General features: G+C 45.9%; 1 protein-coding gene across 1 annotated transcript; it reads left to right on the top strand.

Annotated features, from left to right (window-relative positions):
* Nucleotides 1–5,029: 5,029 nt before the first annotated feature.
* On the top strand, nucleotides 5,030–13,932 carry gnb5b (guanine nucleotide binding protein (G protein), beta 5b). Its single transcript, XM_056608557.1, has 11 exons — nucleotides 5,030–5,247; nucleotides 5,816–5,952; nucleotides 6,436–6,477; nucleotides 7,753–7,829; nucleotides 8,045–8,177; nucleotides 10,490–10,633; nucleotides 10,917–11,008; nucleotides 11,553–11,601; nucleotides 12,163–12,259; nucleotides 12,661–12,827; nucleotides 13,205–13,932. The coding sequence occupies exons 1-11, from the start codon at nucleotides 5,136–5,138 to the stop codon at nucleotides 13,214–13,216; spliced, it is 1,062 nt and encodes a 353-aa protein (XP_056464532.1). The 5' UTR covers nucleotides 5,030–5,135; the 3' UTR covers nucleotides 13,217–13,932.
* The last annotated feature ends 420 nt before the right edge of the window (nucleotides 13,933–14,352 follow it).

Below are 14,352 nucleotides of genomic sequence, written 5' to 3'. Positions count from 1 at the left end.
ATATGGCGAACACAAGAAGAAACACTGTCTAGATTAGGGGTTTTATGAGGTCTGCCCATTGTTTTGTGATAATTAGACCCTTGTGTTGAAGGCCTTCTAGTCTCCTATATCATTACCTTATGCATCCTTACTATTCATCCCACGAACAGTAGTATTCCCCGAAAACCAATTATGCCTGTACACATTAGTTTGAACCTTGATTGCCCTTTGACCTCACCCTTCTACAAGATAATTTCATTTTGGTAGGCGTGTCTCACATCAGGTCCCAAAAAAGTCACCAGCCAAAATGAGCTCCCTCGCTCTGAGTGGAGCTCTCAAAGGTGGATTTGGAGACTGCTGGTCGAAATACGGGTGCTGAGAAAGATATCTGACCAAACTGAAATACACAATTAAAAGCCAAGACTAGACCCTTCTCGCTCAGACAGGGACGAGCTAGAAATTATGATGTATTTTTGTTAATTATTTAGTTGTTGTTTTTTTATGTTGTGTGGTCTTTTAAATAAATACATACTGTCATATCTCATATCTTACCAGAGCTTTCGAAAATGCCATTTCCTTTTGCAAATGTATATTTTGAGGAACAATAGGCAGTTCCAGGTTTTGTTTAAATGGAGAAGGCGTTTCTACATACTGGATGAAATGTAGAGCTAATGAACGATTTAACCATATGAATGTTCAGAAATTGTAAAAGATTCGTACGTCAATTTAAGCTGCACATGATTTGGGCAAGCCTTATCTGAATTATTTGCTATCTGAATGATTTCAACGAATCACTTGCAATGCTTTTTTTTTTTTTTTTCCATGTCTGTCAAAGCAGTATTTTTGTTGCTGGTTTTCACTGTAAAATGGATTTGAATATCTGCGAAATGTTCATTTTTTTTTCGATTCGGTGTCCTTTGTGCAAACATTACGTGTTTTTAGATATGTTACTTTGTTATGCTGTAGGTCATAATGCACTTTTTAAAAAAATATCGCAGACAACGTCCTATCAATGCAAATGGTCACATGTAAAAAAAGAAAAAAAAGATTCCACGCTGTCTTAAGCCTTTTTATTTCGTAGGTCCTCGCACCTCATTGCAGAGCGTCAAACACATTCCCTGCAGAGCTACGAAGAGGCTCTCCTCCCCTAGTTTAGCTCCCCCCGCTCCCTATTACGTGTTACACAGTGAACTATGAACGGCCCCCTTTTGTTTCAGCCAGACGCCCCCATAAGGGCATTGCTAGGCCGCGTGGAATACCTGGCCTAGATTCAAAGGGAGAACCCTGTTCGCCGACTTTTGTCAAGCTGGCTCATCTCAACCCCGCCTAACCTGGGCTTCCCCCGGGGTCTGACTCTACATGCCGTTACCTCGTTCACTTTTAGTTTTCCCCGACGGAGAGACTGCTGTATATTGAGGAGTACACACGATGAAGGATCATGTTATCATCAGCACTAGCTTCGACGCCGATACTTTGAACTCCCCCCACACACCCGGCTGGGGAACATCCTTGTCTTCATCTGTGCTGCCTGGTACCGTACCGGTGCAGACCAGCTAAGACCGGTCGTCCCCTCTCCCGCCTAGTCTCACGCCAAAACCCGTGTAAAAATTTGACAAACTTGCCCGTTTGTAATTTCTGGTAGCTGTGCTTTGTGAATGTCTTCACCAATACGAAACTTTGAATACGTTTAAAATGTCAAATGTGTAAAAGTTAAATAAATGAATTCAGCATTGACTGTCAAGGAGAAGATGTCTTGTTTATTATTGATATCCTGAAGCCTTGTTGCTTTAAACTTTAGCATTTTTCTTAGCAAGAAATGTTACAATTGCCAATTCGTTATGTTCCCTCAGTCCAATGTCATAAAAAAATTGGACAACTGTATTCTAGGAATATATATGTTGTCTATGTTAACTGCATATTTTGTCAGCTATATTTGGCATAATCGATTTGAATCAATATTCAAAGCCTGCATAAAAAATATATAATGATTGGGAGTGCATGCCTCCAACAGAGCATGATGATAAAATAACTCATATTTTCCAGTGAACAGGATACTGAGATTTGGATGTAATTATCTTAGTCCAACAATGCAGAAGTATTATAATCGTATTGAATTATTAAACCATGAATATACCTTTTTATCAACCAAGTGATATTGTGAAGGCCAGCCATATTGTGAACACGTATCTTTTGAGGTCACCTGCTGGTCTGGGAGTCATTCAGGGATCAGCTAGGGTCCTTGGGGTTCACCTGCTGGTCTGGGGGTCATTCAGGTTTCAGCTAGGGTCCTGGAGGTCATTCAGGGACCATGCTGGGCTCCTGGAGGTCACTCAGGTAAGGTGGGGTCCTAGGGGTCATTCAGGTACCTGGCTGGGCTCCTTGGGGTACCCTGCTGGTATGGGGGTCATTCAGGTACCTGGCTGGGCTCCTGGGGGTCAACCAGGTATCAGCTAGGGTCCTCGGGATCATTCAGGTACCCTGCTGGGCTCCTGGCCCGAGGGTTAATCCCTTAGCAGTGCCACAACTTTAATACCAGGATAAGGAGCTTAAACCCGTCTCCCAGTCTCTCCTTCCAATCCTCTCCACTCTCACCCACAAGCCGCAGGGCAGAAGACATCTTCAATAGAGACCAATTCAACTGCTGAGGTAAGACGTTATTCCTTACTGTCGTGCAGCAGGTCTACCCGGACGTCTGTGTCCTGAAACGATAGATCCATTGACATGATGTTTTGTTTATGTGAAAACATTCAGGATGCTTTGCAGTACTAGTACTTGGATAAAATATATTGGAGTGAGGATGTGTAGAACTGTAAACGGTAAAGTGGCCTCTGTAAAAGGATGATTCACGTTTCTGGTAACTGGGTGCTTCGAAGTTGCGGCATCAATGCTGTACTCAATGCTGTGATCAATACTTATTATCAGACCCGCATCTGACCTGAGTCAGATGTATGTTGTTGTCATCCACGCTTCAGACAACAACATGAAAACATGCCCATGCATGTACCTACCAAAACATTTAGCTGGTATGCTTCAATGTTTGGTGTTTGAGGCTTTGAATTATGGATCTTAAATGTGACTTGATTAAGCTCAGTGTGAACGGTTGTACTTTTTCTTTCCCAGAATAACTTTGTGCCATTTTGGTTCTTTGGAGCTCAGAGGGATCAAACTGAGATTAGTACTTATTCTGAGTTCAGCTTCTCCGCCAACAAATACACACACACACACACACACACACACACACACACACACACACACACACACACACACATAACCACACACAAAGACGCACGCACACACACAACGGTACACTTTACACATACATGAGCGCACACACAATTCTTAAGTTATTAGTTATTATTATTATTATTATAGGCCAAAACTATGCATGTATTCTGTGCAACAGTGACTAGTGTGTGTGTGTGTGTGTGTGAGTGTGTGTGAGTGTGTGCGTGAGTTTGCGAGGGGCGTGTGTGTGCATGTGTGCGTCCGTGGCTGTTCTTTTGCTATCCGCATGCATATGTCCATTTCAACGTATGCATTCACGATGGATTGAAGTGTTCATCTCTACATGTGTATTCTCCGCAGGGGTGTCCATAACCAACCGCAGTCATGTGTGACCAGACGTTCATGGCCATCACCTTTGGCCCCTGCGACAGCTGCTCCAAGGCCAGCCCTCTGATGAACATCTACATCAAGAGTGACCCCATCAACTACTGCTCCTTCTGCATGGAGATGGTAGGACGCAGCACACAGGGCACCCCCCCCAACCCCCCACCCACGGCGCTCAAACTATCTGCGATGGATCGGGTTTAACTTGAGTCTTGCTCAAACCACTCACGCAGAGATGCAAAGCTTCCAGTTTCAGACCCCGTTGCTTGATGGCTATAGTTGAGCTACATAGGTTTATTAGAGGGAGCTGTCATACCCTTTTAGGACAGCCATAGCCGTACTGTTGAGCCATCCATGTGGGGAAAAGGCAAGGGGCATCTTCCTGTGTGTATGGGTATTGTGCTATTATTTCACTGGCACAGTGTTTACACACCGCTCTGCATAACTAGTCTCTGTGTGTATGGGTAATGTGCTATTATTTCACTGGCACAGTGTCTGTTTACATACCGCTCTGTGTAACTAGTCTCTGAAATTACGATGTTTTTCTAGAACAGGGTCTTATGGATCTTCGTTTAAGCTCTGTTGGCAACATAGTGGTTGGTCTATTGTTCAGCAATGTTCACTCACACACTTATCACACACACACACACACGCTTATCATACACACATACACACACACACACACACACACACACACACACACACACACACACACACACACACACACACACACACACACACACACACACACACACACACACACACACACACACACACACACACTTTTTCTCTCTCACACACACTCAGTCAAACATGTGTTATGTCGAGGGGCCATCCTCTTTAGTCTGTTGTCCTGTCCACAGCAACAGTCTTACAGCTGTATGTCTCAACTATTACACCTGTATATTTAGCAATCTCCACAGCTTTGGTAATACAGCTGTATATTTAGTGTATTTAGTAGCTCAACAGCTATTGTAATACAGCTCTATATTTTAGTATCTCAATAATTGCCCCTGTATATTTAGCAATCTCAACAGCTATGGCAATAGCCAGGCCTACAGCTGTATAATTAGTATTTAGTATCTCAACAGCTATAGTAATACACCTGTATATTCAGTATCTCGGCAGCAGCAAAGAGTAGGCCTTCAGCCCTGACCTGGAAGGTTCAAAAAATGAAAATTGAGATTTCGAATGGCAGTGATTATTGTGAACAGGAAATTATTATTATTTGACTGTTGGGAGGTTACGGTAGGCCTTTGTACAATATTTGTATTTCGTTGTGTAACCGGGACATATATAATATAATATAATATGAAAGAATATAATATAATATTTTATTTATAATACTTTATATTATATTATATTATATTAAATATAATGCCTGAGACCGAGCACGATAGATGAGGGGCGTGACGTCAGCACGGCAGCAGCATCAGTTGGCCGAGGCGGGAGAGCCTTGGTGGCGGCAGAGGGAATCGGAGCGAAAGCGACCAAACACTCGGACGTCGTCGACCCTTCCCTCTCCCCTCTGCGCTTCCTCCCTAAAGATGGCGTGTCAGGCTCTGCAGAGCGGCGAGTCCCTGGCGACGCTGAAGAACGAGAGCGATAGTCTGAAGAAGAAGCTCGAGGAGGAGCGCGCGAAGCTGCACGACGTGGAGTGTGAGTCCTGGGGATGGGAACGGGGTTACACGCACTCGCACACATGCACACACGAAAAACACGCAATCCTGAATGGTGATTCGCTTCCATAGTAGGCTACGATATTGACACTATTATTGATATCACACGTTGAAACGCAGCGGCTACATTCGCGAGAGGGGTCGACTGATGCGCTCGTTACAGCTCTGTTCGACATTGTGTCTGTTTTGCCATCTTTGTGTTTCGTACATTTTATTCATGAATTCAATTTGAGAGTGGCCTAATGGCTTCATAGCAGTCCTCCACGGAGTCTCTGGATGAAAGGCTGCTAAAAGCACCACTGGTTCGGGGATACGATAAGTGAAGGTTGCAAATAGGCTGTAACTGGAAAATCGTATTCTTATGCAACTTGCTCTTGTTATGTGCTGCATTGTGTTGAATGTTGTCATTGTCTATTCGCTCTAGCAAGCACAGAGTGAATACAAATATCAAACCAATAAAGTGTGTGTGTGTGTGTGTGTGTGTGTGTGTGTGTGTGTGTGTGTGTGTGTGTGTGTGTGTGTGTGTGTGTGTGTGTGTGCCCCCCCAGTGAACCAGGTGGCTGAGAAGGTGGAGCTGGTGTCCGCTCTGTCCATCCGGACACGGCGGGTGCTGAAGGGTCACGGCAACAAGGTGCTGTGTATGGACTGGTGCAAGGACAAGCGGCGCCTGGTCAGCTCCTCACAGGTACGCCACACACACACACACACATACACCGGCATTAACACACACACAGGCACACACGGTCGCTCACGCGCCCGCATGCACACACACACATACGCACCCACACACACACACACGCACACACACAAACAAACGCATGCCCATGCACATGCGCACACACACGCACTGACACAAACTCACACGCATACACAGGCACTCACACAAACACATGCAAACACACATGCATGCACACACACACAAATACAGACACACACACACACAAGCACACACACACAAACACACATAGTCACACACACACACACACACACACACACAGGAACACACACGCACTTACACACACACACACACACACACACACACACACACACACACACACACACATAGGCATACTTGTGTTTAATTTTTTTGAGTTTGATGATTTAATAATGGCAGGACACCGTATTGTACATTCTTTGTTCAATAAATGGTTTAATGTATTTCTTCTAGGACGGAAAAGTGATCGTGTGGGATGGCTATACTCTCAATAAGGTCAGTGATTGGTTTAATAAGGCACAGAAAAATGCCCACTTATTTATATATTATAATTATAATAATAATCATGATGGCGATTGCCATCCTCATATTCATCCTCGTCATTCTGGAATTTTATCTTAAAGGGGACCTATTATGCTTTTCGACTTTTATGACCTATAAACGTTGTTATAATGATTGATAGTCATGTTTAACCATACACAAAAAATGATGTAGATTTTCGGGAAACTCTTCCTCTCATCTGGGCGCTTTCAGCATTCTCTGTCAACGCTAGATTTCGTCCTTCTCCGCCCCCTCGCCCCCCTCCTGCCAACCCAACTCCGTTGTGATTGGTTACCTTCCTTGAAGCGCGCGCGCGGGCAGATTTGACCAGGCATATGGGGGCGCGGCAGGAGTGCCTCTACGTAGATGATTTCCCGGAAATGTGAACAAGTGAATCGCAAACGTTGTCCCGAGTGTTTAGCGCTCTGCACAGCCACCCCAGACTGTCAGCAGGGAATACGTCAAAATGCATGTACGTCATTATTTAACACTAAAGTATGGTTAAACATGACTATCAATCATTATAACAACGTTTATAGGTTGTGAAAGTCGAAAAAGCACAATAGGTCCCCTTTAAGCTATTATTTTACAGTTGTCCTCACTGTGTGTATGTCTTGATCACAACAACAAGACTACTGTACATGTTATTGTATTCTGGTGTATGGGAAGACCATCTTCTGATGCCCTCTAGAGAGAGAGAGAGAGAGACAGAGAGAGAGAGAGCAAGAGGACGATAATGATGGAAAGAAAGACAAATAGGTAGAGACAGAAATAGGCAGGGACCACAGATAATCTTTATATCGGTCAACTGGAGTGTGTGTGTGTGTGTGTGTGTGTGTGTGTGTGTGTGTGTGTGTGTGTGTGTGTGTGTGTGTGTGTGTGTGTGTGTGTGTGTGTGTGTGTGTGTGTGTGTGTGTGTGTGTGTGTGTGTGAAAGTACACTCTGAGCCAGCCTGGTTTCATTGCCGTACTAATCCCGGGCCCCTGGAAAAGCCCACTTATCCCATACACTAAAAGCTTCTCACATACTCACACACTCCCACTCAGCTGTGTGAGTCTGTGTGTGTGTGTGTATTTGTGTATGTGTGTGTGTGTGTGTAGTGTGTGTGCGAGTGCCCTGACGCCTGTGTGTGTGTGTGTGAGCATTAGGGGAAGTGTATTGAAGACTCTTTCCATCAGTTGACTATGGAGCGGCCAGACGTTTCAAACATGTGTGTTTCATATGTTTCAGGAGCATGCAGTGACCATGCCGTGTACGTGGGTGATGGCGTGTGCGTACGCTCCCTCAGGCTGCGCTGTGGCATGCGGGTGTGTACAGCGACGCCCCCCCCCCCCCCCCCCCTCGCACACACACACACACACGTGCACACACACACACACACCTGATCCCTGTAGCTCACAGCTCACCGACACATGTCTATCCTCAATAAACCCCCCATAAAAAATAATGAATGTGACATATTTTCCTGTGATTCCATTCAAAGTGTGGCACTCCTTGACCCCTGACCCCTTCTGTCCTACAGCGGATTGGATAACAAGTGTTCCGTCTACCCGCTGTCATTGGACAAGAACGAGAACCTGGCCGCCAAGAAGAAGTCTGTTGCGATGCACACCAACTACCTGTCAGGGTGCAGCTTCACCAACTCCGACATGCAGGTGAGGTCATGGGGGGGTCACATGTGAGGTCATGAGGGGTCCTAGGTGAGTTCTTTAATAAGATAAGATAAGATCAACTTTATTCATCTCAGCTGAGAAATTTAGGAAGGAGGGTTTGAGGGTTCGCAGGCGAGGTCAATGGGGGGGGGGGGGGGTTGATGACCAAACCAGAAGCGCTGCACGGTGATATTTTCCAGAAAGGAGGCTGTTTATAGCTGTTGTGATTGGATACAATATTGCGTGAGGCTCCATGGCTTTCAGCGGCATTCGTCGTGGGGACAGGTGGTGCCTGACCTTCGTGGGGATGGGTGCTGTCTTATCTTCGTGGGGATAGGTGCTGTCTAACCTTCATGGGATAGGTGTTGCCTACCCTTTGTGGGGGATGGGCTGAGCCTTTGCTGAAACAACATGCTGCCGGTGTTTATCCTCCCACACCTCCAGTCTGTGACCCCCTGCGGATTGAGATTCATTCGAGCTGTTCCTGCTGCTGTGTCCCCCACGTTGTGAGGTGACACATTGCGAGGTGATGCGCAGCTTGTACAGCGGTACAGTTCGCCAGATGAGAGAATAATGCAAAAAGACACCTAATATCGCCCATGCAGGAGCGAGGCGATGAGTGTAAAGTAAGACTGAGGAGGACAGGAAATTAGAGGACGTGGGGACAGGGACAGAATGGGAGACGAGGTGATATTAGGTTGTTAATAATTAACCGACTAAGAGGAGCCGGACAAAGGGGGTAGGAGAAGGGACGATAGATGCTAGAGGGGAGGAGGGGAGGGGGGGGGGGGGAGAGCGTGATAGTCCTGCACGGTTGGTATATTTATAGCCGCTGAGTGGCCTTTATCTAGCCCGGAGTGCACTGAGCAGCAGGAGTGTTCCAGGGGAGCAGACGCACGCCATCATGGGACAACACCATGTGTATGTGTGTCAGTGTGGGTGTGTGGGTGTTTGTATTAAACATTGTTTGTGTATGTTTCCAGTACCCTTCTCTCGTATCGGACCCTCATGCCTAACCACACCGGCACACTTGTGTACGCAGAGAGCGACGTGGAAAAATACGCACATTTTCAAACCTTGTTTCTCCTTCATACTTGTCATTACTGTTAGTAACCATTACTGCCTCTCTCTCTCTCTCACTCTCTCTCTCTTGCATCTCTCTCTCTTGCATCACGCGCAATCCCAGAGAAATGCGCACACAAACTACTTAACATGCACTGTCACATTAGTAGGTCACATTTACATGATTTATTCCTACCTATGAATTCATACACACGGTCATATTCACATACGTTTGGATTTTATATGCATGTATGTTTTCTTATCTGGTAAAGCCATTAAGCACTAAATTTGGATAATACGAACATTGGTATTTCTATTAAAAGTGCTATCTCTATATATTGAGCTTAAGTCACAATATCTGTAACTGAATGAAGAAGAACTGCGTTTCAAAGTAAGGGATTGTCTGGGATTTGGCACATGAAAATAATAAATCAATACTTCGGCTTCGGTTTAGTGGATCTGACGCTGTTCCCTCTGACAGTCACTCAGCTCGGCAGGAAATGCCTCTGACGTAGCACTGGAAATAATCCTCTGTAGTCCCTCTTTGTGGAGGGAGGCAGGAAGTGGAGGCTATTGATGCTCGGTGCATTAGACAGTAGACAGCTGCTTCTGTCTAATGCACTGGGATGCACTGCTGCTTTGAATCTGTGCCGTGGGAGACACAGGGAGAGAGATTTAGTGAGAGATAAAAGAGAAAGAGAGTGTGTGTGTGTGTATTGATGTATCTTTACAACCCTGCTTATACTTTATTCATACATATAAATAATAACAAACATAAAAATATTTTTCTAAAACACATTTTTATATCATGGACCTAGTGATTAGTATTTGTATATAGGTTTAGTTGTAGACAATCAGGCTTGTTGGAAAAATGAAGTATTTTGTTTATTGACACAGACCATGAACTTAGACTAAGACCAAGGGCCCGGCTCAATTGTAAATATTTACATTATTTCCTATTTTGACATGCAGGTATATTTACCTACCTCTAGTGGGCAGCATTCTTCCTGTTATTTAGTTGAGCACCAACTGTATTGTAGTTTTCGGCTAGTATTTTGGGTTGAGTTATGGAGGGTGACATTATCTTCTCTTAAGCCTTAACAACTTGTGTGTGCAGGCATGTGTGTGAGTGTGTGTGCCTGCGTGACCACGTCAAAGTCTCTTTCCAATAAACTAATCCCGTTGAGCCGTTATCCGCCCGGCCGCCTCAGCGTGACGTTGATCAGTGACCAGCGTGTGCCTCTGTCCCCCAGCTGCTGACGTCCAGCGGCGACGGCACCTGTGCCCTGTGGGACGTGGAGAGCGGCCAGCTGCTGCAGAGCTTCCACGGCCACACGGCGGACGTCCTCTCGCTGAACCTCGCCCCCTCCGAGACCGGCAACACCTTTGTCTCAGGGGTGCGTGACCCCCCCCCCCCCCCTCCCTGTTCCGGGCATGATACCGTGTGATCGTGCCGGTAACTGTGACGCTTTGTGTGTCCTTCGTGTTTAATGATTAGCTTCTGTGTGTGTGTGTGTGTGTGTGTGTGTGTGTGTGTGTGTGTGTGTGTGTGTGTGTGTGTGTGTGTGTGTGCGTGTGTGTCTGTGTGTGTGTGTGTGTGTGTGTATGTGTATGTGTATGTGTGTGTGTGTGTGTGTGTGTGTGTGTGTGTGTGTGTGTGTGTGTGTATGTTGACATCAGGGCTGCGACAAGAAGGCCAACGTGTGGGACATGCGCTCCGGGCAAAACGTCCAGTCCTTCGAGACCCACGATTCAGATATCAACTGTGTGAAGTGAGTACCGTGTGCGAGTGTCTCAGCACATATATCACCCTCATGTATCACTCTCTCCGTTCCATTCCATCCCATCTTTCTTTGTGAATTCACCACAAATGAAATGGGATTACCAAATAGACCCTTCAACTTGAACTATGCACGTCTTCTCATTAAGCAGCCTCTAGTGGCCTGAGTTGTAACTACAGTTATTGCTTTATCATTCCGAAAGTAACATGAATGTCTAAGATGTCTGAGAATTTATGATGAACTGATTGTATTGTCTTGTAGGCGGGCTCCTTCTATTCATTTAGCATTTTTTTGTCTCAACAGGAAATTCCTGAAATGGGAGGGCATGTGACTTTGATAATACTAATACGCTAATATATGGACTAAGCTCTTCAGAATTAGATTACATCCTTCCGGATGTTGATTGAGTCAGGCCAAAGTGTGTGTTTAGCAGCCTGTTTGCTGGCTTTGTTAAGAGGGAGGGAAGAATCCGCACGTGATGCTATGTTGTGATGAGGCGCTGCCGCCATGTCACCCTACCTTTGTTTGTGTTCAGGTACTACCCCACCGGAGATGCCTTCGCCTCGGCCTCCGACGACGGCACTGTGAGTCAGCTGCTCCTCCTCAGGGTGTTTTTCACCTGGTTGATCTCCCAGCGATGATGTGTCATTAGGTTCCCAAAAGTCCACAGATAATAACCCCCTTGTGTGTTGCTCGGATCCCCTTGCCTTCCAGCAGTATGGATTTTTGCTGAGGTGGACACAAACATCCGAAAGGTCATTCGGGTATCTCCCGTATGGGCCTGCAGGGGTCAGCGATTACAATGTAATCTGCAGCCATGTGTTTTTTGTTGATCTGTTGTGAAATCCTTTGTCTGTGTTGAGACTCGAGGTCAAATTCCATCTTGCTGAATAATGCAACAAGGTGAAATGTTCCAGGTCATGTTTTTTTGTTTTTATTTGTCTAAGCATGAGGTTAGTTCTACACGTCACACATTAACAGGTCTGGACAAATCCACGGACATATGACTCATGTCTCACCATAATCATTGCTTGGAAATTGTAGGCCAGCTAAAGGTCCCCAAGAGTTACTCTGCCTGTCATCAGAGGTGATGCTAAGCGGTGCTTGGTCGTGTCTGACGCTGCGCTGGTCTTTGTGACCCCCAGTGCCGTCTGTACGACCTGCGGGCGGACCGCGAGGTGGCCGTGTATCAGAAGGACAGCATCATCTTCGGTGCTTCCAGTGTGGACTTCTCTCTCAGTGGTGGGTGACGGCAGCGCTCACACTGCAGGCCGCCGCCTTTGTCCTGTGGGTCTCCCACTGAACACAGCTTTCAGAATCACAAGTAGTTGCACGGGGGCTATGATATACAACTAAAGTATTTTTGTGTGTCATAGTTGTACATTATATTAATATTATATAATAAATAAAAAAAATATTATATTATATTTTTCTCTCTGTTTCTCTCTCTCAGTCTTGCTCTCATTCTCTGTACCTCTGTCTCTCTCTCGCTCTCTGTTTCTCACTCTCTCTCTCGCTCTCTGTTTCTCACTCTGTCTCTCTCGCTCTCTGTTTCTCTTTCGCTCTCTGTTTCTCTGTTTCTCTCGCCCTCTGTCTCTCCCTTTCTCTCTCTCTCTGACTCTATGTCTCTCGCCCGTCTCCAGGCCGCTTGCTCTTCGCCGGCTACAACGACTACACCATCAACGTGTGGGACGTCCTGAAGGGGAACCGTATCTCCGTCCTGTTCGGCCACGAGAACCGCGTCAGCTGCGTCAAGGTGTCGCCGGACGGCACGTCCTTCGCCTCTGCGTCCTGGGACACCAGTCTGCGGGTGTGTGACCTTCGACCCCTGGTCCTCACCAGAACCATACCTTGGGGCGGGCCTGGTGCCCGAACCTGCTGTTGGAATGATGCATACACATACATGTAGATTTGTACATATTGTTTGTATATTTTGGGGTTGATATAATTGCATGTTTTACTGTATTACTAACTGTTTTATTTGATTGCCTTAACCTAGCAATTTTAAGTGCTTGTCACTTGTTTCTATGAACATCCTTACTGTACCGACAGCGATATATTGTTGTTTTCTCTTTCTTCTGACGATTGTACTATTGAAAGTCGTTTTGGATAAGTGACTTTTTTATGTTGGATCAGAGCAATGGGACAATTAATAATATTTTGCCTCCTTCTCAACCTCATCTTCAGATCTGGGCCTAGAATCGTGGCGTTTCCATGGTGACCCACGGAACCCGGATACACAGGGTACATACAGTAGGCACCGCCTGGAGAGCCAGTGAAGGCCAACGTCAAATGATGAATGCTGGTTCCCCATCTCACACACACACACACACACACACACACACACACACACACACACACACACACACACACACACACACACACACACACACACACGGACAGAGTTGGACTCAAGTTGTATCGGTATATTCTAACAATGTATGATGAGCCCAAAAGTGTCCCATGGTAGATGGCGAGCAGGGTGTTAGGTTTGTATTGCTACACATCGCTTGACAACTTGACCACAGATGTATTGTATTGTATTAGAAACAATGGTTATAATATTGTATAAATAAAAGCCAACGTTAGACAAATAAACCCTAAATGACCTCTAGAATGGACTCCCAAAAGCTTATACTGCATTATCCCGTGACACAATAGAACTACTATGGACTCACTGAATCCACGGTTTCTTAGTATTTACCCCAGAAGGTAGGGGACTGTTCAGACCAACAGTGTTAAAACACAACCACCCCCCTGATTATGTCTTCCTACAACGTCGTCGTCCCCCCCCCCCCCCCCCCCCCCACTGGGACGGACCCCAGTGGAGACCTGCCTGTCTGCTCTTCTGTTGTCACATGACTTTTACCTCAACTTGACTTGCCAAGCCATTTCCTTGTATAACAATTAAAAAGAAAAACATTCAAAGGGATGATGACTTTGATTCCTGTGTGTGTGTCGGTGTGTGTGTGTTTCTGTGTGTGCGTGTGTGTGTGGGGGGGGGGGGGGTGTTGGTGTGTGTGTGTGTGTGTCTGTCTGTCTTTCTGTGGGGTGGGGGGTGGTGTGTGTGTGTGTGTGTGTGTGTCTTTCTGTGTGTGTGTGTGGGGGGGGGGGGGGGTTGGTGTGTGTGTGTGTGTGTGTGTGTGTGTAAAGGGGGTGATTCGATCAGAACCAGCTTGATCAGCGCATGGTTCCAACTGCTGATATTCTCATGACCTACAAAAGCCAACTTCAGGACTCTTTTTTTTCCAACGTCTCTTTAAATGATGTTATATTACCGATCGTGGTTATGTCTAGTTTCATACAGGATTTGCAGGGAAATGTTTGTGGGACAT

Source organism: Gadus chalcogrammus, chromosome 14 (assembly GCF_026213295.1).
Source record: "Gadus chalcogrammus isolate NIFS_2021 chromosome 14, NIFS_Gcha_1.0, whole genome shotgun sequence".
Taxonomy (NCBI): Eukaryota; Metazoa; Chordata; class Actinopteri; order Gadiformes; family Gadidae; genus Gadus; species Gadus chalcogrammus.
The sequence above is the reverse complement of the archived record's forward strand: the minus strand, read 5'-3'. Positions and strand labels throughout refer to the sequence as shown.

Coding starts and splice junctions, on each gene's coding strand:
- gnb5b (XM_056608557.1), top strand. CDS start 5,136: ATGGCGTGTCAGGCTCTGCAGAGCGGCGAGTCCCTGGCGACGCTGAAG. Junction 10,634..10,916: donor GCAACACCTTTGTCTCAGGG/GTGCGTGACCCC, acceptor TGTTGACATCAG/GGCTGCGACAAGAAGGCCAA. Junction 12,260..12,660: donor TGTGGACTTCTCTCTCAGTG/GTGGGTGACGGC, acceptor GCCCGTCTCCAG/GCCGCTTGCTCTTCGCCGGC.